Raw genomic sequence first — 23,678 nt, forward strand, 5'->3', positions numbered from 1 at the left:
AAGATCTCCCCAAAGCCTTCTCTTCTCCAGGCTGAATAATCCCAACTCTCTCAGCCTTTCTTCACAGGAGAGGTGTTCCATCCCCTGATCATTTTTGTGGCCCTCCTCTGGACCCGCTCCAACAGGTCCATGTCTTTCTTGTGCTGAGGGCTCCAGAGCTGGACGCAGGACTGCAGGTGGGGTCTCACCAGAGCAGAGTAGAGGGGCAGAATCACCTCCCTCGAGCTGCTGGCCACGCTTCTTGTGATGCAGCCCAGGATACGGTTGGCTTTCTGGGCTGCAAGCGCACATTGTTGGCTCATGTCCAGCTTTTCGCCCACCAGCACCCCCAAGTCCTTCTCGGCAGGGCTGCTCTCAATCCCTTCATCCCCCAGCCTGTATTGATACCGGGGGTTGCCCCGACCCAGGTGCAAGACCTTGCACTTGGCCTTGTTGAACCTCATGAGGTTCACGCAGGCCCACTTCTCGAGCTTGTCCACGAATTTTGCACACATGCAAAAATGGGGCACAAGGTGTTTCCTTGCTTCCATCGTGGATGAGCAACAATACAGCGGAGCCCCCTTGGGCCCTCAGCGCCCACACGCTCCTCCCCAGCTCCTGTCATTATTCATTGCTCCGGCTCCCCTGAAACACCTTTGCACGAGTACCACGCAGGCGGATGCATCCATAACCAGTTAGCCCAGCATGCCTGGGCAAGGCATGTGGTTTTTGGGAGAAAACCCAAAACCAAGAGAATCTAACATGACACATGCTGGACAACTTGGCTAACAACTATTCAGTAGAGCATTTCAACTGCTCATCAGAGCATTTCTCTCTTTGCTTTGGATATTTGAAGTATCTTGAGCTTTTTCCTGCCATCTGCTGGAACTTCTTCTTGATTCCTTCAGCTACCACAGAATTGCTGTAATTTGTCTTTCCTAACCCGGTACTGGTACCACTCGCCTTTAAATACCAGAGGCATCCTCTCTTTCTTTGTATATTGTCTTGCAGGGTGGATTTAGTGCAAGAGCCTTGGGATCTGAGCTCAAATCCTTCTGTTTTGGGGGTGATTTCTGCATGTAATTGATGCAAGGGGAAAGGATGAGCAATGAGGCTTGTACATATTCAGACATATTATTTTTCACAGAATCGTGCTTGCTTGTACCACAGAAATACTGAACTGGACTACAAAATCCTGTCAACTGCACATGACAATACCTGGGTTTGAATTTTCTGGCTTAAGACAAGTGCTGAGACTATTTAGGTTATTCAGACAACTATGGCGCCTGCTGTAACCACTCCCGGAGGCTGCTCTGACCAGACGCTGGCAGTTCTTCACAGCTGAAGCGGGCTCACCCAGAGCCAACGGCACAGCACTGCGTGGACACAGGCCTCATGCCATGGGGCTACACCACAGGGCAGGCCCTGACACCTCATGCAGCTCCACCAAGGTGTATAACAACGGCATGACGTCGTCATCCTCACCCCCGTGACCTCACTCAGCACAGCAGCTCATCCCTACGCCGCCATGTCCCCCTCCCTTGTCCCAAACCCCACCGGGCCCCCGCATCCTTCCCGCCGCCCGCCCACAATCAAGATGGCGGCGGGCGGCGCCCCTGCTGCCAGGACTAACGATGGCGCGAGCGCGCGCGCCGCCGCCGCTCTCACTCCGGAGCGGCTCCCGCGCATGCGCCGGAGGGGGCGGGGCCGGGTCGGAGTTTTGGCGGGTGCTGGTGAGCGCGCGGCCGGCGGTGAGCGGGGCGGTGTGAGGGAAGGGCCGGGGGGGGACTGGGGGTGCGGGGGGACCGGGAGCCCAGCAAGCGATTCCGGGGGGCAGGGGCCGGGGTGAGGGATCGGAGATCCACGGGGAAACTCTGGAGGAGGTGGGGGTTCCCCTGGGGGAGGGAGGCGGCCGAGCGTGGAGGGGAACCGTGAGGGGAGGGAAGCCGTGAGGGGAAGGGGGATCTCCTGGTGAGGGCGGGGTGGATCCCGGGCAGCGCTGGAGGAGAATCGGGATCCACTGGGGGAGGGATGGGGATCCCGCAGCTACTGTAGTCCACGGGGAGATGGGCGGCGGCGGGCAGGGCACAGCCGAGCTCTGCCGGGCCTTGGGAGCCCGGGGCTGGCTGTCAGGAGAGAGGCAGGGGGAGATCCCGGGGTGACCCGCCTCCCGCCGCGGCCGCCCGGGTGAGCCCCCGCGGGGGCGGTGGCAGCAGGGTGGATCCCTGGGCCAGTGTCACCAGGACAGCAGGAGGCCGGAGCTGTGTGGTGGTCACTAGCCAGGCCTGCTCGTGCATGCTCTTGAGTTTTGTTGTGTTCTTTGCTGAAAATTAATATTCTGGAGCAAGAGAAAAGAGAGGGCTATGATAAGTGGAGTTTATAGGCGAAACAAAAGTCTCTGCAGCAGGAAGACCTGTAAGCACAGAGTTAGAGTTTGGGTTTGTGAGTAATCCATCCCCAGTGGATTTCTTTTGTGTTATCCAGTCTTCCCTTGGCCATTTATGTCTGCCTATGCTGATTATTTTTCATGGCCATGTGTCCGTGAAATGGAGGAGCTGTGAGAAATGTAGAACGTATGCTTTTAAGAATAAGAACTGTGTTGTGAGGAGGGAGTGAAACCTTACTACCTTCTTCCATTTTCAAATGGAGACTGAATCCATTTTGGAAAATTTGCTTTAGTTAAGTGCTAATTATGATTATAACACAGGACTGATGAGGTGGAAATGGTTATTACTAGGAGAACATGGTAAGCATTTCTTAAAATCTGTGTCTGTTATGGGCTTTTTTCTGAAAGTAATGCCCATGCGCTGCAGTGAGTTCAGCATAGGTCAGACTTTAGATGTAGAAAATGTACATGGAGATTTTAAATTTAGTGGAACCCTCATCTGCAGCTGTAAACAAAAACAAGCTGGTGGTTTGCAAATCATCAAATAAGGAGCCTGAACACAACATGTATTTCTAGCTGAGCTATATCTATTTTAACAGTATCAATGTTGTTCTCCCCATAACAGAGAATGTTTTTCCTTGAGGGGCTCTTGGAGGAATCCTGGTGAAATCATGGACGGTAAGGGGGAAAGTACTCTTTTACTTTTAGTAGGAAAGTTGTCTTCTGACCAATATGTTAGTTAATAAGTTCAAGTGTTCAGAAAGCTTGGTAAACCTTTTAGCAAGGGAAATTATGTTGCACTGACTTCACTTGAGGAGGCCTTTGAGGTTGCCCCTTGCCTTCTTCATTGTTGTCACCTTTCTGTGATGCTGCTCTGCCCCTTCCCTGGTTTTGTGTTTTCTTCAGCAGCAAAAGCTAAATACATTTCTTATGTTGTTCTGAATTTCAGTTCTGCTCTGTCTGTCCCCTTCCTCTCTCCGTCCTTGATTTTCTTTTTTCTGCTATTTGTACCTTTGATCCATGTTTCTTTGCTCTATTCTCTTCCTTGAGCAAAGCATATGTGAGAATATGCTTTCTTGCCTGCCTTGCGTCTTCTTCAGCGTCTATTGGCAAAAGCCACGTGGGTGTCTCTGTAGGCTACACCTTTACAGGTCTCAAGGCTTTTCTTTGTAGCAGCAGCTATTGTACAAGCAGCTGCATCGGAGGAAAAGCCAGCGCTAAGCGGCCTGCAAGTTTTCTGCCTACCAGCCAGCCTGCATCACAAGCTGAGAGTGTCTGCAACCACATTTCCATCCGACCAAACAGCAGGGAACTGCTTTATTTTCCTTTAGCCAAAGTTGAAGTAGTTTTTTAAGAATGCCACTTACTGCTCTGATTTAGTTTCAGTTGTCATTAGCTTGTGATTAGAGTATCTTGGATGTTTTATTCCATGGCAGCTTTCCTCTAACTGGACAGAAATAACACAGAGTTTAATTTTTGCCTTAGCTGATGATGACTTGGATCTGTTGGCCTCCCTCCTGGAAGAAAGCGAGGCAACTGAGGAGGGGAATTCTCCTGAGGAGGAAGATGCCCCAGAGAATGAGGGAGGAAAACCAGATGAATACGATGAGCTCTTCGATGCAGAAGATGATGCATCCTACACTGAGGAGGTCGATACTGAGGACAGCATGGTTGATGAGCAGAAGGAGAACCTGGCTACGCTGTTTGGAGATGTAGATGACCTGCTGGAAGAGGAGGCAGCAGAAGAAACTGTCCCCACTTCAGCTCCCAGTCAGGCAAAAGAGAAAACCAACCAAGAACTGCAAGGTTTCTGAAACAGCATCTTTTATCTGATTTGTGATCTACACCTTGTCTCTAGAGAGCTAATGGGCAGAAGGCAGGGCCTGCTGCTTCTCACTTTAGGATGGTGCCCAGAGGGGGAATACAGAAAGCCCTTGTGAAAGTTTCTAAGTCCAGTTTTCAGTGCTCAATGGCCAAACTCACCAAACCTGTTTTTCCAAAAGAAAGACAGAGGACTGAAGTAAGCCAGGGAGACTAAACTAGCTCTGGTGAGCAGGACAGGGAAGGTTGCCTATGTACCTGTGCCTTGTCTGATGAAGAGCAATGTTTCCTGTCTTCAGGGCTGTCATCCTGGCATCTTTCACCAACACAGCAATCCCTTCCCCCTCAGGACTTATCAGCAGGAGGTTCTGCCATACCAGTCAGCGTGGAAGCAGAGCTGGCCACTGAGCCTTCCTGTGTCCAGGCCACATATTTAATTATATTGGAAGCATTTCTTTATAGCAATTGTCAGCCGTTTAAATTGTCTTATGTTCAGTAGGAAAGATATGTGCAACATGGCAAGGAACATACCACGGTCAAGTAAAATATTTATATGAGAGAGGTCAGCTCCAGGCTGTATGGAAAAGTGTCCCTTCACTGTGAGCTATGTAGACTCAAGTAAATCTGTATTGTGGCTCGAGTCTTTGTTTTCTAAGTTCCTATGATGTAGTAAAACTGCCAGACTTCCAGGGATCTCATAAATCCCTGTTTGCAATGGCTTCCCGCTGTTTTCATTGTTATCCTTTTTCTTCTCTCTTTTCTAGCTGAGCTGAGAAAATTGCAAGAACAGATGAAGACGTTACAGGAGCAGTTGCAAAAGACGGCTATTGGGCAGCAATCCAGTTTAGGCCCTGAGAATAAAACCCCTGGTAATGAGACTAATTAAATGGGTTTATGATTTGTTGGCCTACCAATGTACAATTTATAGGCAAGACTCCAGATAATCCTAAAGTGGGCACTGAGTAGCAAGGAGGAATGGTGGTCTGTTGTATTCCCACACAGGTTGTTTCCTGCAGCTGCAGACTAAATTAATGCGCTGCAGTTTTGTTATCTGCATCATGGGTTGATTCTATGTGGGGCAGCTTTCATGACTGAAGTGCTCCAGGTCTTCTGCTGGAAGTGTCCCTTCTTACTGGCAGACGTTGGTACACCCAGAAAACACAACTATGTTGCTGTAGCACATTGGGTGTAGTAATGAAACTTCATGGGAAAATTGAAAAGCAAGGGCGTGTTCCTACTTTCCACAGCTTTGTGGTTTCTGTGACATCCAGAGTTTTAGGTCATCATGACGAAGAGGCATTGGGGCTTTTCCAGTTGTTGCATTTCAGATGCTGGTAACTTAGCTGAAGGGCTTCTATGTGGACTTGTTATTCAAAGAATTACTTAATTTGGAGCAGTCCTTAGTGTTTGAGTCCAGATCCTGAGATCACATAAATATTTTTTTGTTTTCTTGCCCAGGTAAATCTCCCTGTCCACCCTTAAAGGAAAGGAAAGTTCAGAAGCTGCAAGAGTCACCATGTTTCTCAGCCCAGCTGGGCAATCAGTTACCGCCAGCCAAGCGAGGAATCCAGAAATCAAAAGCATCCTCACCAGGTACCATTCTCAGTCTGCCTTTCACTGAAACACGCTGGACTTTTTTCAAAAGCCTATCTAGTTCACAGCAGCAGGGTAGACGCATCCAGTTTTACACCAGTCGGTGCACCAGTAGCAGTCTGGTGCAAACAGAGCTACAGAGTTAATTATTGTGTTCTTTGCAATGGGTGCTATGCTCTGTACTGCTATGGTTAACTTCGACACTGACAGCAGTCTAGCCTTGCATCTGTGTATCCTACAGTTTAGCTTGCCTGGAAGATGAGAGCTGCTCTGGGAAGCTCCTCACCAGGCAGAACTCATTGCTTGAGTTACTGATCTGGAGCTGTCAGTTCCCAGCTGACTGGGAGACCAGTTCAGTACAAATAAGACAGTTTTACACCTTTTTCTTAAGTGTGTTATATTAGACTCCTGTCTCTGGTCAGCTGTAAGTTAGTGTTATTTTTATTTAGGAGTTTTCTTTCATTATCAAGATTTTTTTTCTTGCTTTTTTTCCTGCTAAAGAGAACAAGACTCCTCCTCCACGGCAAGTCCTCAGTCTGGCGTTCCAGCCTCTCAAGTCTGCTGCAGGGAACACACCCAGTAAGGTGACCAGAGAGAAGACTCCTCACATGCCTACATGCTCCAGTGCAACAACTCAGCCAGTGTCTGTGGAAACCTTCTCGGGACTGAGATTAAGGTCAGCAGCCCAGCACTGAGCTCTGTCTGGGGACATCACCCTCCAGTAATGGGAGAGAAAACGCCATCAGTCCGACGTCCTGGGATGCTAGTCGCATAAGCGGTGTGCGGAGGACTGGATTTCTGATTTGCTGTATATACGTTGTTTAACTATGTCAAATTAGTCAATTGTCATTAGGGGATGTAACACAAAGCCACAGCATTGGCTGGTTGATTAGTAAATAGGTAACATTGATTTTTGGCTTATTACCGTATTTCTATTTTCACCTTTGCTCTTTTCTAACAAAAAAAGCTATAATTTCATTAGCACTGCGTTCCCTGGCATGTCCTCAGTGGTGGAGGAGGGAAGCAGTGGGCATGTGCAAAGCCCAACTGTGCTCCAGTTGAGCAGATTTTGCACCACTCTGAGAAGCCTCGGGAGCCACTCGTGATCCCAACTCGATGTGGCCACAAGAGGTCTCTGAATACCCACGGTGTCTTTCCTCACCAGAAACCATGCTGGATTTCCAAACCTTGCTCAGAAAGTCATGATACTCAGTCCTTCCTGAAATGAGCAGAGTTAATGCAGGCTTGGGGCTAAGTTGCAGTGCAGCTTTTTGGACAAAAACCAGTATGATCAGTAGCTTTCTGATATTTGTACAGTGTCCTGAACTGAGGGGTTTTGTTTCAAGTGAACTCAGGGTGATATAAGGCACAGAGGCATTTTGCAGCAAGACATAGTCTCCATAGGAGAATGCTGAGTGGTTTTTATTGTCCCTGTCCATTTATGCCGATGGATGTGTTCTGTTATCCATGCTTTTGCTTGATCTAGAAAACCCCGGGTTTCATCGGCTGAAATGGACAGGAAAATGGCTAACCGGAAGCTCATCCGACTGTCCCAGCTGAAGAGCAAACTTGCTGCAGAAAACCTGGAGGAAATAGACTGGGTAACATTTGGAGTCATAGTGAAGAAGATCACTCCTCAGAGCGCAAATAATGTAAGTAACTTTGTTGTATCCCTTGCTCACTTAAGTGAAATGCTGGTCTTCTTTCCTGAGAAACTAATTAGGTCTTCAACTTAATCAGCCAACTCCATGTAGTTAATGAAAAGCTACTGTATTAAAGATCTTGACTCATCTGGTTTCATGCAGTAATGCTGCTTTTAGTCCTCAGGTTCTTCGCTTAAGTCCTTAGCTTATCTGGTGCAACTATCCCAGACAGTAGCATTGGCTAATGTAACCATGGCATAAACCTGTCTTAAATCTGTTCATCCACTGTTATATGTTAAATGCCAGTGCGAAAAAAAGAACTGTGACTTTCTGGACAGGCCTCTTGTTTTAAATGTGCCAACACATTCTGCTTCCATCATTTCCCTAGAGGTCATTCTGTCCTAGATGGTGTACATGTCCTATAGAAAATCATTGATGAAACAGAGATCTGGATATGCCTTGGTTTTGTTTGTTCAGTGGGGTAAAAACCTTTTTATTCAGCAAACGAGAGTGCTGTCCAGCTTTAATATCAGGAAGATTAGTGGTAACAATATTATTGTGCTATTTTGGCCTTCAAGAATCCCAGAGCTAGCTGTGTGGCATAGCTAGAGATACTGTATCTAACCTCTACTGAGGTTACAAATTGTGCTTTTCTAAATCAGGAGAACGGAGTGGGGGAATCAGAATAACTCTTTAAAAGCAATAGCAAGAGGGGATGCAGTCAGTGTCTCTGTACTGAGACCTGAAAGGAAGTGTCTGTTCCAGGGCAGAACCTTCAGTATCTGGCGGCTGAACGACCTACGGGATCTCAATCAGTGTGTCTCACTCTTCTTGTTCGGTGACGTCCACAAAGAGCACTGGAAGACAGACCAAGGCACAGTCATCGGGCTGCTCAATGCTAATCCTATGAAACCTAAAGAAGGCTCAGATGAGGTGAGAGGATTTTTCACTTGCTCATCAGCTGTAGATAAAAACCCATAGCTGAACTTTTTCATATCTGCTTGAGATTTAGCTTTATAACATATATTAAGGCTGAAATTACAGCAGTCTGCCTAAACAGTTTGAATTGCATTCAGATATTTGTGTGGTGTGTATTTGCTCCTGGTCTTCTGGTAGGCTGAACTTCAAGAAGTCCTATTAAGCATCTAAAACCAGAGTTTATTCAAGTGTTTAACCTGCTCTCGGTAGCAGTCGGCTCTTCTACAGATGTAGGGAGTGTATTTTCATTTCAATTTATTCAGCTACTTCAGTGCAATGCCTGTTTCAGCCTAGAGGTCTCTCAAAGCTGAAAAAGGCAGGGAAGCTCATTTTTCTCTTCTAATTTAAGCATGAGATGTGATTGCAAAATGTTTCCTGGTTCCAAAATCATGACTGAGATAAAGCAATATTTGATTTATTAAACAAACGATGTATTATGTATAGTAAGTTGATACATAGTAGTTCACTTGTTTAATCAATTACTTACAAATGCAGAACATGATGGATTACTTTTCTGTATGTATCAAAACATTTAAGGTGGCTTCATTTTGCTAATAAATTAATTTTTTTTAATATCTTTTTAATTGCACTGGAATGGAAACCATTTTTACTGACTTCTGTCAAGGGGAATTTCAATCTAGTAGCTGGTGATGTAGCGTTTTGCATTTTAAATTCTCCAAATGGAAAAATTAAGAATCTCATTAATTGTCTATTAAGCCATATAATTGCTTGAATTAACATGAATAAGCAGTAGAAAGTCCTGTTGGTGAGTAGGAGGACATACCAGATTTAATGTAAGGGCTGTATTTAGCTGTTAAGAACGGCTCTTCTTAGCTAAAGTATGCGCATTTAGAACTACATTAAAACTGACTTCTCAGACTGTTTCTTACCTACAGACACAATTCCTAGTATCTTTGGTTGTGTGAAGTAGACACTGTTCTTGCACAGGAGTCAAGTTTTGATTGGACCTAGACATATGGAGAGGGACAGAGAGCTCTAGTACATCTCCTCTTCCTATCCACTGCCAAATGTGGTTGCCATGATGGCGTCAGAGCTAAGTGGTTGTACAGGACCATCATTTATAGCACAACTAGATCTGCCTTTGCTGGTCCTTGGTTTCTTGAGGTTCTAAGCATAGAAATCCAACATCTTTCATCTCTTTGTGAGAAAGAAATTCACTTTTTTTCTTTTTAACTGAGCTTTTTCTCAATCTGATCAGGACATGTGGCTTTCTTAAACTAGGCCTGCATTTTAAAACTGCATTCTTAATACCAGAGGTACCAAACCAGTGACATCTAGAGAGAAGCCCATCCAGTCCTCCTCGAGGCATGTTCTGATTTCTTTCTAGGTGTGTTTGTCTGTTGACCATCCCCAGAAGATCCTCCTCATGGGTGAAGCTCTGGACATGGGCACCTGCAAAGCCAGGAAGAAGAACGGTGATCCTTGTGCACAGATTGTGAACCTGGTCTGTATCTCAGTAGTTAGGATATCCTAAAGTGGGTGGAGAAACTGAGAAATGAAACCCAGAGGAGCTGCTTCTGTGATAGCACTGTAACAGCAGCACGGTAGTTCCCTAAATGCAAAGCTGGTGCTGCAGTGAAAAGAGATGGTCTTGACCCAGGACTGCCACCGTCTCCACACCCTTTCACTCTCCTTTGTGCCGGTGCAAGCTTCCATGCACTGCACTAGAGAACTCATCCAAGGTAAAACAATAGGAGCTTTCTCTTGGGAATGGTTGTGTTTTTCAGAGATGGTTTTAACCCAATGAGTTCCCTGGTCCAGCGGGCCTGCAAGCTGCCGGGATATTTATACCTGAATATGGGACACTGGAGATGAGAGGAAAAAGGTGTTGGGATTCTTCTTTTAGGGACAGTACTGACTTGTACTAGTTTAAAGGACTATGTCACTTCATAACCATGTGATGTTATGGTACCTGAAAGGAACCGTGTCTAAGCTGGAAGGGTTATAGTTAGTAGGGTAGCACTTAGAAGGAGGAGAGAAAATGAAGGAATGAAGAACTGGGGAGGAACTCAAAGTGTGTGGAGTGGGAGGAAGACAAACACAGAAGGCACTTGTAGCAAAACAAGGCTGTGATTGCAGACCACACTCCGGGAGGTGGCTGTGCACAGGGCTCTCACTGTCAGACATCAAACTGTAGATGGAGGCTGTCTGGCAGAAGAACCTCATGAAGGAATTGTCTATCTGTTTAATTAGTGACAAAAAATGTTTGATTGTGGGGTTATACAAATCTGGGGCAGACAAATATCAATGAGAATGGAGGGGGTTTTTTGGTAAAAAGTTAAAGAACACCCTGAGTGAGTGCGTTTATGGCACTGCTGTATCTGACTGGCAGGCTCACTATCTTCAGTTCTAAACTCCCTCAGATTGACACTGAAAAATGGCAAATTAGTTTGAAATGAGTGCAGGAAATATCTTGCTCCAGTGTTAGTTTTCCTTTGTGTTCATACCAGTAAGAAAATCGCATACAGTTCAGAGTCAAGAGTACAGAATCTGGGCAACAATAAGTTGACTGGAGCCAAAGAATAGCCTTAAAATTCCTTGACACGCAGGTTTTTTTCCAGTGATTAGTATGGGCAATTTTAATTTTGTTTTCCATTGCTGGAGTGTGGGCATATGTTTGCTGAGTTGGTCAAATGCTGGAGTACTGCAACAGAGATGTTACTTCAGTTTAGCCATAGAAGGATGCATGTAGGTGAGAGGAATGAAGTAAATTGTAATTGCTAGTGTTCTGCAACAGGCTTCTCCCATTTCTTTTCAGAACGACTGTGAATATTGTCAGTATCACATACAATCCCAGTACAAGAAGCTCAGCTCGAAGCGGGCAGATCTGCAGTCCACCTTCTCTGGTGGCCGCATTCCCAAAAAAGTTGGTCGGAAAAATCCCAGTTTGAAGGAGAGGCTGTGTCAGGAAGGGTTTTACTATGGAGGTGTCTCTTCAGCAGCATATGCAGCCTCAGTGTAAGATAAACCACTTCTTTCCTTTGCTTTTGAACAGAATATCCCGCCAATATACAAGCGAGCCTGAAGCCATCTCTAAGGGGGACTATTTAGTTAGAGATCCCTTTGACTTAACTACATTCACCAAATAGGAATAAATGCCCCACATTTGGTGTAATCCTCCTGGCCCCATGGGGTAACAAAGCTGCTGTTTGATAGGAAAATTTTAACAGTCAGCGCTAAGATGTGGTAAGGAGTGTTTTTACCTCTAAATTAACACTGTGTTGTGAAGCCAGGCAGCATTGTGTTTCAGTAGATGAAATGAACTGTATCATGAGATCCCAAGCATTTGAGTCTCCGAGATGAGTATTTTTCAGTGCCATTCCCTTACTGTATTTTGTTATGGCTCATTGCATTTAATCCCGGACTCAGTGTATTCTGTATTTCCTCCTCCTCTCTTCCTTGACTGAAATAATACAGTATCACTATGTTTAATGAAGAGACAGTAGTACCCCCTGCATATTATTTAGTGACCAAGATAAGTAGATCAGTATGCATCTCATAATTAGCATGGAGGGGCCAGGTCCTTCATCCAAATCCCTCTGAAGACAGCTGTGGAAAGACTTAAGTCACAGCTGGATCAAGCCATGCTTGCACACGACTTTCATTCCTTTACCACTGCCCTCTGATAACTGGTGTGACTCTGCAGTAATGAAGCAATTCCAACCTCCTCTCCATCCCTGGGTCTAACTGTGAGCAAAGCTTAGCCATTACCTATGCTTAGTTTTCTCTTAATGCATAGGAAATACATATCTCAACCCAGGGAGAAATGGGAGATGCTGAACATTGTGCTAGAATTCGGATTTAGACCCACGTCCTTCCCAAAGACAGACAGATGACAGGAGAGAGGCACCCTTTAGGGTAGCTGGAATTTTGTTGAAGCACTGGGCTAGCGTTTGAGCTCCTGTCCTTGCTCTAAGCATGGGAAAACTCTGATGTTCTGGTTTTGTTTCCTCTTTCTAGTGCAGCAGCTGCAGTGCCGAAAAGGAAGATTCAAACCACTCTCTCCAATCTGGTCGTGAGAGGAGTTGATGCAATTGTCCAGGAAACCAGGCAGAAAATTGGTACCTAATTACCCATGTAGTCTCTTCACCCTCCAGATATTTCCAGCTTGATGTGTAGATGTGTCCCAGGACCCTGCTACTCACTGAATGAATCTGACAATTGGTTTGCTACAGAGAGCGCCATTTGCAGGCTGCTTTCTCAATTGATCAAAACTCCTCTTCCCTCTAGAATCGCAGCTGCAAGGCAAATGTAACTAAGCAACTGTCTAGCTCCATGCATCTTTTTTTCATCAGTGCCCCTGAATTAAGTCTCCTGTTCTGTCTTTGGACAGTGACAGAAGATCTTTGCCAGATTAATGGGGATTGGAAGTTTTAAGAACTTTGAACCAGAGAATTTATTTTCTTCGATTAAAATAAATTACTTCTGTCAATCTTGAAAGCTTCCCAGGAATACTAACTATAAATCAGAGTCAGGTCAGCAATGCAGGGGACCTCTGAATACCCTCCAGAATACCCAGTTTCTAGTGCTTTTCTTTTGCGATCTTCAAACAATGTTCCTTCCATAGCCTTTGGGATGTCACCGATCATCTCTGCCTCCATTTCATTTCTGTAAAGCACTTAATATTACGCCCTCTTTATGCTCGGTGGAGAGCAGATGACAGATTATTCAAACTATGTGCTCTAGATGCCACTTAGATCTTTCACTTCCCTCAGTTGCCTTAATTTCAGACAACATAGTGTGTGTCCTGTCTCTAGCTTTTAGCTGCTCTTAATTCTCCAGGGATAAGATGTGGTGTCTTCAGGGCTTTCAAGCATTCTAAAAATGGGAAAGGTGGGAGCACCACAGACAGCCAAGGCTGATGGGGAGCTGACTGACTGATGAAATTGCTGAAGGGGTAGAAATGTCTTCGTGATGTGCTCTGTGAGGACAAGGCCTTGGGCAACCAAATATAACATAGAAGTTGGCCTTGCTTTGCGGGGATGCTCACTCAGGTGACCTGCAGGGGTTTCTTCCAACCTAGACTACTCCACATCTCTAAAGCCAGGCCTACTTCCCTTCCTGGCTCCAAATCTGTTGTATTTCTGCCTCTTCTGCTCCAGGTGCAGCAAAGAGACCCATGCAATGTTCTGAGGAATTCAAGGAACTGCTGGCACAGCCAACTTTTGGAGCACGAAACCTCTGCAAACACTGGACCAAAGCAGGTATTGTCCTTTTGCTTGAAGGAAAACCCACTCCTGAAAACACTCAACTTCCTTCTGAGCAAACGTTAGTGGCTTTTTATTTTGTTTTGGTTTGTTTTTTTCCCAGATGCTGAAAAGAAGCAAGGGACCAATTTCCAGTCTGTCTCTGCTTCAGCACTGCTCAAGCAACAGAAACAGAAATTGCTGGAGGCCAGAAAAAAGCGATCTGAAGAGATTCAGAGGCGGTAATACATACTGACTTTCACAGGAAGGGTTCCGTTATTGTGGCCCTAAGTATAACTGTGGGAGGTGTTTTGCTGTTTTAATAAAAACTTCATTTAAATAGAAATACCCCAGTATTCAGTGGAGAACCAAATGCTCCAGTGCAGTGCCCAGCAACTGGAAGGCATGATGGGAAGAGGCTGATTACAGTTGGAAACTGGGGTCAGGGGTCCTGGTTCTGTTCATTGCTGGCTTGCAAGTGTCATCTGAACCTTAAGATTTGCCAAGTGTTTTGTGCATATCTTGTTAACAAACCTAAGAAGAACTTCAGAAGGGCCACCCTGGGTGAGACTGAGATTGATGTAGCCAAGCAGCCTCAAAAGGCTCAACAGGAGCCAAAACAGAACCTGAAGGAGAATAATAAATCTAGGCACAATCATGATGATATTTCCCCTAAATACTCTTCCAGCCTACAACACTATGTATTTCAAGTATCTTCAAGTATCATGTATTCCAAGCTAGAGGTGGTGTCTGTCATAATATCTCTGAAGGTATTTTTTTTTTCCCATGAACCTGCCCAACCTCTTCACTATGACCTATGTAAACCTAAGCGTTTATGTGACTCCTGTGACAAGGAGCCCCACTGCTAAACTACCTGTTCTGCAAAGAAGCCCATTTTTGTGCTTTCAGCTCCCACCTCCCAGCTTCATTTGATGCTTCTCTCTGTTTTTTGTTTTGGAAAGCAATTAGCCATTCACTCCTTCTGATGACTTCTTCAAGTCACTCTTGATTTCAGCAACCCAGTGAGTTCCTTACCAGTCTCCTTTTCCTCTCCTGAATGCCTGAACTGCTGCATGATTTTCTAGCAATAAAAGGCCAATTAGTGAAAAATCAGTCTGCGTCCCTTCCACTCCTGTTTCTTAAACCTTTCTGTCTCTTTGACTTGTGTCCCTATTTCAATGGATTATTCTTATCTTACAAGGTTTCTCCAGAACACAAGTAAAGCCAGCAGCCCTGCTTTGCCATCCTCCTCCAGACAGTCCTCATTCCATTCCCCAATACCTGGGGCAGAGTTTCCCAGAGCTGCAAAAATGTCAACTCCTCAAAGGCCCAGGCTGGGCACAGGCTTCTCAGAAGGAGAAGATATCCTCTTCTTTGATGGGTCTCCACCTCCAACACCAAAGCCAGACAGCTTGGCAGAAGCCAAAAAGGTAACATCTCTTTGAATCTTTTGAGTATTAAGAAGGGGAGGTTAAGGGAAGTTTGGTTTGTGGTAGTAGAGGAGTCTTTGATCAGATACAGGACAGCTCAGTGCTGATATTGGTGAAGTTCCTGGTTTGTGGGATCAGACTGGGCTGTATTACAGTACACAAGAAACCTGCGGTTCCTGACAGCTGTTAGTACCGAGGTTCATGCTACCATCTTGCCTGTAGTCAACCTCCAGAGCAGTGGAATAGCTGCTGAAGAGGGGGCTGTGTCTGTGACGTTTGGCCACAGGAGCTGGTGTCTCTTGCTAATTCAAAATTCACCTGAACTGGTCAGCAGCGAGTTGTTATGATCTGTCTCGCATGTGATGTTCATGAGCTCACTCCTGATCTTCCCTGAAGACAAGCATCACTGAAGCCACTGACACAATGGCAATTTCAGCAAATGCCAGTTGGGCGTGGATAGGGGACAGAGGAGTCATTTGGGATGGGACTGGGGAAAAGGAGATGGGGAGATAAGGCATCTCATTTAAGTTGTGAGCCTGATGCTAAGCTTTTTGCTGAAGAAACACCTCTTTCTTTATGCATGCTAGCAGCTTCCGTGAGTAGAAGTGACTCTGTTCTTCATGACCTGACATAGTCTGTCACCTCCTGGGGACATCACCTTTGCAGAGCAGTTTGGAGTAGCTGTGTTGCTCTGCTTACACTCTGTTCTGTTCTTCATGCAGCTGGGACAGAGCTTCTCTGTCCACCAGTGGCTGCTCTTTTGCTCTTGTGTTTTGGGGGTTTGGGACACTTTAAAGCATAAGGTTCTGGATAGGTCCTGTACCAGGATGGGAGGCGCTGAAGTGATTTTTACAGAAGAAAGGAGAGCAAGGCCTGTCGCTGTTGATTGTTTTACAAGCATGAAAACCCTTAAGTGCTAGGAAGGGGCAGAGGATTTGTGCTGAAAATCCCTGGAGTGCTAAACTGTACATGTTTGGTTTTTGGCATTGCTAGTGCTGTGTATTGTGGGTGTTTTCTGTCTGCCAGGTAAGCAACAGGGAACTAAAATGGTTTAGCTATGCTGTGCCATGAGTTTGGACAAGTTTGGTGTCTAGACAGAACAGACTGCATCTTTCCTTGGCACAAATTTGTTCACGTTTGTCAAATAAACTTTTTTCTTCCAGCAAGGAAGGAGGAGTCTTAACATTTTAAGAGTATGGAAAAAAAGAGTTGTACACAATTTTCTATTAGTTCCCAATTATTACCAATTTATGTGGAAATCTCAAGTGATTTGATTCCTCTGGAAAACTTAATGATTTGTGAAGCAGTTAAAGCACAGCTGCAGAGATGTCAAGCCTGGTAACATCCCTGGAGGAGTGATTTTATGGTTTGGGAAGTCATGAGAGGTTGGGTGATGTGGTGAATTAGATGTACAGCAGAGTTGGGAATTTTGTTGGGCCTCTCTTTGGCCAGCTCCATGCTCAGTGGATCTCGTCTCCTCCGTTTGACAGACTTCCTCTGCTACTTCTGGAAGTAGGAACATGGGAGCTAGAGTGGTCACCAACATATTCACTGCTCTTTCCTGTTTTCTAGCTGGCTGCGATACATCGACTACAAGCAAAAGGCCAGATTCTTGATAAAACTGACCCGAACAGTATCAAGAGGAAAAGAGCTGATGTTGACGATGTCCTAGAAATTGTTGAAAGAGTTGAGAAAAACATTGTTCAGCCACAAGGTACAGAAGCAGAGAATGGTATGTAATGTTAGCTTCTAGAATAGAAAAAATATGATTATGTCCTGCTGAACGGAGCACTAGTTGCTGGGTTAAGGACTTAATTGCTGCGCCAAAGAGAGGCCAAGTTAGGTCTGTTTGGTACTTAAAGGGTTTGTTGCAAAGGCTTAAACAATCTCTAACTCTCTGGAGAGAGCGTGAGATGTAATCTCTCATAGCTCCTTGTCCTCGCCTCTGTTCCCTTTACTCCAGCACTTGAGCATCTGCAATGCATGGCTGACTTAGCCAAGGGAAACCAAGAAATAGTCCCACCTGTGAAGGTATCTGAATTTTCTGTAGGAACTTGAGTTTGCCTGCTGGTGATTTACTGTGTGATCTTGGATGAATTGCTTAATTCCCTTTAAAGCTTCTCCATCAATCAGGGAGGCAACACTGCTCTCTCCCCTGGGAGTGATGTGAAAATTCCTAGTACAGTACTCTGAGAGAAGATGCAGTGTTGTTTTAAAAAATGCTTTTATTTTGTCTGAAGCCGTATTTGAACTTGGCTTCATGTTCTACTGAACTATGAAAGGCTGCTGTTTGACCTGAACATCTGCCTGAGAGACCTGAGACTTCCAAAATCTCCTACAGAGGTCACGCTTAGAGATCACAACCTTGTTTTGAACTTGGCTTCTGTAGGACTGAGCCCTTTTGTCTCCCTAGGTATGGATGAACTGGAGCCTGCCCAAAAGAAACGGCGTGAGCAGCTGGCCTATCTGGAGTCAGAAGAGTTCCAGAAAATCCTGAATGCCAAGTCCAAGCACACAGATGTCCTGAAAGAGGTATGGCCTCAATCCAGCCATGATTGAGGGCTCAGAACTAGGGAGCTGTCTGGACTCCTCATAATGATTTCAGCAGGAAGCAGGCACCCAAACATGTCATAGGCACCAAATCGTCCTCATGAGTAGGGTCAGGGGTCTCTGAGCACAGAGGGGAGAGTGCCTGCAAGTCAGCATTACTGCCATAGCCATGGTAAGGTCAAGTTGCCATCATCTTTTTTGCTGTGTTTGGAAGAATCAGTGAAGTTTTCTGGTTAGTGGATGATCAAAGAAATCCTTCTACCTTAAAACCAAATTAGCCACGTGCCTATTTTGACCCTCATTTCTTGACATCTTGGCCACATAAAGACAGCTGCCACCTTCATCTGGGACTCATCTAAATTGTGGAGCCTGTGAAATGCCAGCAGTTGCCCTGAAGAGCTAAGAGGTTGGGTTTCTCCCATTGGGGTCTTTGCTGAGCATGTTCCTAGGGATACAGCACCTCCAGTGGCACAGGGCTCTTGTCTTGGACATGTTGTATTGGTATGACATCCTAGTTGTTTTAAGGTCTTCTGAGGAGTAATATTTTGGCTAAGAACCACTTCCATTCATTACATCTGCCTACCTGACCACCCCTGCACTATCATAGGTGTGTGCTTATTTCAGTAGCATATGCTGTTGTTAAACCCTCCCCTCATACATCTCAGGGGTGGCTCATTTCAGTGTTGGTGAAGCCCAGCATCTGCACTATATGGATTTTTTGAAGAAAGAGATATTTGGTGTTTCTCTGACTCCCAGACAGCAGTCTACTTCAAGCAGGCCTGGTAGTAATTTGCCTGAAGGCCATTTATGGAGTGGTTTCTCCCATCTTTGTCTCCCCACAACCCTTTTTGTGTGCCCCCACAGGCTGAGGCTGAACTGCAGGAGCAATACTTTCAGCCCCTGGTGAAAAAGGAAGAAATGGAAGAGAAGATGAGGAGCATTAAAGAAGTGAAATGTCGAGTTGTGACATGTAAAACGGTGAGTGAAGGGGAGCCAGAGTAGGAACTCCCCAGAGCAGGGGAGCAGGGCATGGGTTGTACAAAATGATGCTGGGCCATCCTGCAGACTCCCCGTTAGTCACTCTATTGGCCGTAGTCCAGTGCAGGGATCAAATGGAGACAATTTCATTCCTTATGACTGTTGCTGAGAGCAGCCCATGCACTGAGTGACATGAAGACACTGGCAAGGCAGGCTTTAATGCTGTGCTGAACATCTCATCTTGATGTTTATGCCAGTGGGTTCCTTGTGTGTTGGTGTCCTGAAAATATTTATCATTCTTCCCTGAAGTGCTTTGTACCAAGACCCTCGGTTCCCCATATTAGATGACAAAATAAGCAAAGTGCCTTGAAAACATAACACTGGGTGGGATTCCTCTATCTGGATTTCCAGGGACTTCGCCATCAGGAAGAGGTGTGGAGCTTTGTTACTCTCCTAAATGTGCGGAGAGAAAGGGAGGAGTTATGTCCCATTCCCAGAGTTTCAGCCCCTGCTGGACTTTCCGTCTCGCTGCCTTTCTTATCTGTTTTGGGGCTGCACAGAGGGCCACTGTGTGTCCCATGAGGTGCTGGGAGCAGGGCCACAGGGTGGTGGCAGAGCGGGGAGGATGGCATTAGAAGGAACAGTGGCAAAGCCTGGGGCGATGATCTCAGACTGGTGGGCTCCTCAGGATGGGAGAAGACAGAGGTGCTTTCCTCTGGATGTTCAGCTGTCGCCAGTCTCGCATGCTGGTGAAGCGCTCACAGCTCTCTTTCTCCTCCCTGACAGTGTAATTATACCTATTTCAAGCCTCTGGAGACATGTGTGCAGGATAACCACGACTACCACTGGCATGATGCCATCAAGCGATTTTTCAAATGTCCTTGTGGAAACCGAGCTATTTCCCTTGACAGGCTTCCAAAAAAGCCCTGCAGGTAAGAAATGAGCCTCCTGAAATAGTGGCTGGGGCTTTTCTACTGTCCATTCACAAGTAACGTGTTGGGAGTCACATAACCATGCCCTAAAACGGGAACGTTAGCCCTTGTGCTAAGCAGTGTGGGAAGGGTGTGGGGCTAGTTTTGAACCCCCTCATACTGTGCAGCAAACACACACCACAGTGGTCCTCACCTGCCATCTTCATCTTTCAGTACCTGTGGCCTCTTCAAGTGGGAGCGAGACGGGATGCTAAAGGTAAGTGTGAGCCAGCAGTTTCTGAGCGCCTCAGCACTCTGCTTCTCTTGGTGCTTTCATCCCACACTTCACTTTAGTGCCCTTACAGCTGCCAGCAAAACCAAGCAGCTCTGCATTTTGTCAGGTACATACGCATACCTGCAGGCTGTGTTTTAGTGGACTTTCTCTTCTTGCTTTCTGTTCTTGAAGCTTTTACTTAACCATGGGGAATTTGCTTTTGACCAAAGTTGTAAGAATTCAGAATGTTAAGGTTCCTAGAGTGCCTGTCAATATTTAATCAGATAATTTAGCCCTACCACAACTTCTATCAAAGAAATGGGAGACATCTTACCACACATTTAACTTCTTTTCTCCCATGGTTCATGTTTCTAGGAGAAAAAAGGTCCGAAGATTGGTGGAGAAACACTTTTACCAAGAGGGGAGGAGCAACCAAAATTTCTCAATAGTCTTAAGTGACCTGGAGTTGATTTTTTTCACAACTTAAGGATGGATTTCTGTGTCTAAACCACACATTTCTTTACTGGAATGCCAAGAGGATTCTGGTTTTAGGGATGAATGAGCAGGGGAATCAATTTCTCATGAGAAGGACGTCCACAAAGTCTCCACCAGGCCACTGCATGGGTATTCAGCTTCGATCTTTTTAAAATTGACTGAATAAGGCTGCATGTGAAATACACATTCATGCCTGTTCTTTCTTACTAACAACTTGTTTACAAGATTTAACGTAGGAAAGAGACATCTAGAGAGGAATTTGTACCAAGAAATCCCTAGGAATCTTACAATTTTTGTTGAATGGCTGATATAGAGTGACCTCACCAGAATTTTAAGTGACAAATCATCATGAACTGTGAGGACTGTTAATACTGTGGTGCGTAAATGCTAGCCTGTCAAGGTTTTTCAGCTGTTGGCTGAAAAGGGGTGCGAGAGGGTTTTAGCCACAGAGCAGTCTTCACTGGGTCCAAAATTACTCACTTTGAACCCTTAAGAACAGATGTCAAACAGTTCCCGAGTTGTCTCCTTAGCTTACGAGTTAAAAAAAACGCTTCAGTGGCTTTGGCATTGCAAACCAGCGGTGTTTACACGGCAGACTATCGGGAGCTCTTTTGAAAGCCCTTTCCCTATGCCACAGCCTGTACTGGGTTCCCAGCACCATCCACACTACAGCAGCTTTACAGCTACAAACCTGCAGCTCCCACTTTGAAAAGCATTTTAAAGAATCTGGCACTGTTTTGTGAGTGGTTTTAAAGAGCTGAGCGATTACATTTAATAGCTTTTACCCTTTTTCTGGCATTTTAAATTTTCCTGAAATCTTTCCCAGTCATCACCATGTCAACCTTGGCTGCTGGCACAGCTGCCTGGGGGACAGTAGCTGTCTCAGACCAAGCAGGACGAGATCTCCAAGGCGTGGCTCCTGAGAAGGGCTGTCTTCGTACAGGCGTTTTTCTGAAAGCACATCTCTGTAGAGATGTCTGTGGCATTTGGCCAGCTTTTCCTGGACCTCATCCTTCTGCTGTTCCTAGCTCATGCCCAGTAGGATCACAGGGTATTTTTAAGTGCCTAAAACCACTAGTACCTCAGTGCTTTGATGAGACTGCCACCAACAGTCTCACATGTCCCAGTGGCCTTGTCAATACCTCTTTTGTTTGCTTGCACAAGGGCTGGAAGAGAAGTAAGTTACTTCATTTGAAGCAACTGGACAGATTTACCTCAGTATTCTGCAGCTCTCATCTCCTACCGGTGCTTTTGCTGGGCAGCTTTGCTCAGCATGTTACACGCATTTCAGTCTCGTGTAGATGCCATTTGATGGGTGGGATGTCACTGGTAGGTGACTAAATATGTAACTCTGACATTGCTTGGCAATGTCTCCTGTTGATTCCTCATTTGGAATAAATACAGTGCGCAATAAAGCACTCCCTGGGTTTGTATGGTATCATTTCTCTGAGGAAGAGGATGAGTTGCTCACTCAACATCTTCATTTGCCCAAGAGCTCATTGCTGAATCACCAAAAGGAATTGGTTCGTGGTCTATAACTCTAGCTGTCATGCAGATTTCTCATGCAGACCAACAGAGTTTCTCACCTGGAGTCCACAAAACCAGCATGAAATTCCACATCAGTATCAGCCTTCAGCCAGCGTGTTGAAAGCTTCAGGCTTTTTCCAGTTCCTGTCTCTGGCCAAAGGAGATTTCTGCAGAAATTAAACTGTCAAAGGTGGGGTAACGCTTTATCTTCATAAATGCCCCCAGGACTGTGATAGGAAAGGTATGTTCTTCCTTGGGAGCCAAGGAATGAAAGCAATACTCAATTCATTCTTGTATGCAAAAATAGGATGAAGAAACCAAGGCCCATTGCTTTGCTTAAACCCTAGCAGTAAACAAGGAGTGGGCGAGATGATTGATGTAATGGATTTTATGTGCCTCAGTTTATTTTTGGAGATACTTTTCTCGTGCTAGAGATGGCTCCAGCCCAGCAGAAGCAGGCAGGAGGGGAGCTACCTGCTGCGGCATGCTGCCACGTGAGCGCACAGCCCCAGCACCGTGCCAGAGCAACCTGCAGGGTCTCCAGTCCGTACCGAGCTGATTACATTTCCACCAATACTTGGGAGCAAGAGCAGAGGCAGAGACCCATGAGAGGCAGCTCAGGTGTGACCTGACAAGCCCAGCTGGATCTATGCTGTCACTAAAGCTGTCCAAATTTTGGGAACATGATACAAAGACCTCCAGCCTCGCAATGAAGAAGCCCAACTGCATGCCAGGTTGTGTTAGCAAGAGAGCAGCCAGCAGGTCGAGGGATGTGAGTCTGCCCTAACACTACCAGTGGGTATAAGGCATTAAACTGGATTAACATTACAGAAACCTCCGCCATTAGCATTGCTGGTGAATCAAGACAGCGCTGTTACTGAAGCAGAATCACACTGGAAATATAATGCTGAATGTGCAGTCTCAGAGACATTATTAAGATTTGCAGAGTAGTAAGCTGATAAATCAGCCCTTTTCCCAGCCAAATTTTCACCTATCTGCAAGGTTTTTTCTCCAGCTACAAAATGCCCTGTGTGTATGTCAAAATGTGCAGGAAGATATCCAACTTTTCTCCTAATAACCTCTTACAAAATCAGTCTTGGTTTTTAGATAAGTTAAGCATCCTGCCTCTCCTCAGCCTTCAGCTACTGCTGAAATGATAATTTAGAACACCTTCCCCTGCTGCCACAAATTGTCTTTCCTTGGAGTTTTACAAACACTTTGAAGAAAAATCAAACCTTCAGCGTTTTCTCCCTCTGGACTAACCAGTTTAGGCTTGTTAATTCTAGAGTAAAATCAGCTTAATCAAAACTTAATACCCTTTCACAATAAATACACTGCTAAAGGACCTTTCTTTTTGCCCGTCAGTTTTTCATGGCAGAGCTCGTGCAATGGTCTCTTGGGCCATCATATGCAGCTTCCCCAGCAAGCTGGACTCACCCAGCCATTTCACATCACTTCATTTTTCCTAACCCACTTGCTGCCTGGCTTTTCCTTCCCAAAATTAAGTATGTGTGGGACAAGAGCGCAGGCAAAACTTTTCTCCTGTTCTTTTATTCTCATTTCCTGTGCAAAGCCGTGTTGCAGATCCCGTTCATTTTGCCCAGAAAACAGCCCTGTGATGCCCAAGCGGGAGAGCCTCAAGGTGCAGCCAGGATCCTCCACTGCTGGCTGAAAAAACAGCCTGGGCGGTCAGTGCTCTTTTCTATTTATATGACTAACAGTGACTCAAAAATGGCACAATAACCTTTGTCCGTGGTCCCTTAGATAAAAAACTCAAAACCTGACTTTTAGAATGACAGGCAAATGCAGAGGGAGGGGAAATCCCTAGTGTCTCTGGGGACATGGCTTCTCCAGGAAGAATTTTCACTATTAAGTTTGCACCTTGCTGTTAGATTTCTTCCAGACT

General features: G+C 45.6%; 1 protein-coding gene across 2 annotated transcripts; it reads left to right on the forward strand.

Moving 5' to 3' along the window:
* Positions 1-1,678: 1,678 nt before the first annotated feature.
* Positions 1,679-23,117, forward strand: MCM10 (minichromosome maintenance 10 replication initiation factor). 2 transcript variants are annotated; one of them, XM_075143753.1, is made up of 20 exons: positions 1,679-1,712; positions 2,991-3,043; positions 3,851-4,171; positions 4,951-5,055; positions 5,645-5,779; positions 6,281-6,455; positions 7,266-7,431; positions 8,188-8,355; positions 9,749-9,865; positions 11,180-11,379; positions 12,382-12,482; positions 13,524-13,625; positions 13,732-13,849; positions 14,809-15,037; positions 16,610-16,769; positions 17,451-17,569; positions 18,452-18,565; positions 19,352-19,497; positions 19,711-19,753; positions 20,126-23,117. In XM_075143753.1, the coding sequence occupies exons 2-20, from the start codon at positions 3,037-3,039 to the stop codon at positions 20,207-20,209; spliced, it is 2,610 nt and encodes an 869-aa protein (XP_074999854.1). In that variant the 5' UTR covers positions 1,679-1,712; positions 2,991-3,036; the 3' UTR covers positions 20,210-23,117. The 2 variants fall into 2 exon arrangements, with proteins under 2 accessions (XP_074999854.1, XP_074999846.1); XM_075143745.1 differs by having other exon boundaries at positions 1,687-1,730.
* The last annotated feature ends 561 nt before the right edge of the window (positions 23,118-23,678 follow it).

The sequence above is a fragment of the Calonectris borealis genome, chromosome 1, assembly GCF_964195595.1.
Source record: "Calonectris borealis chromosome 1, bCalBor7.hap1.2, whole genome shotgun sequence".
In the NCBI taxonomy this organism is placed as follows: Eukaryota; Metazoa; Chordata; class Aves; order Procellariiformes; family Procellariidae; genus Calonectris; species Calonectris borealis.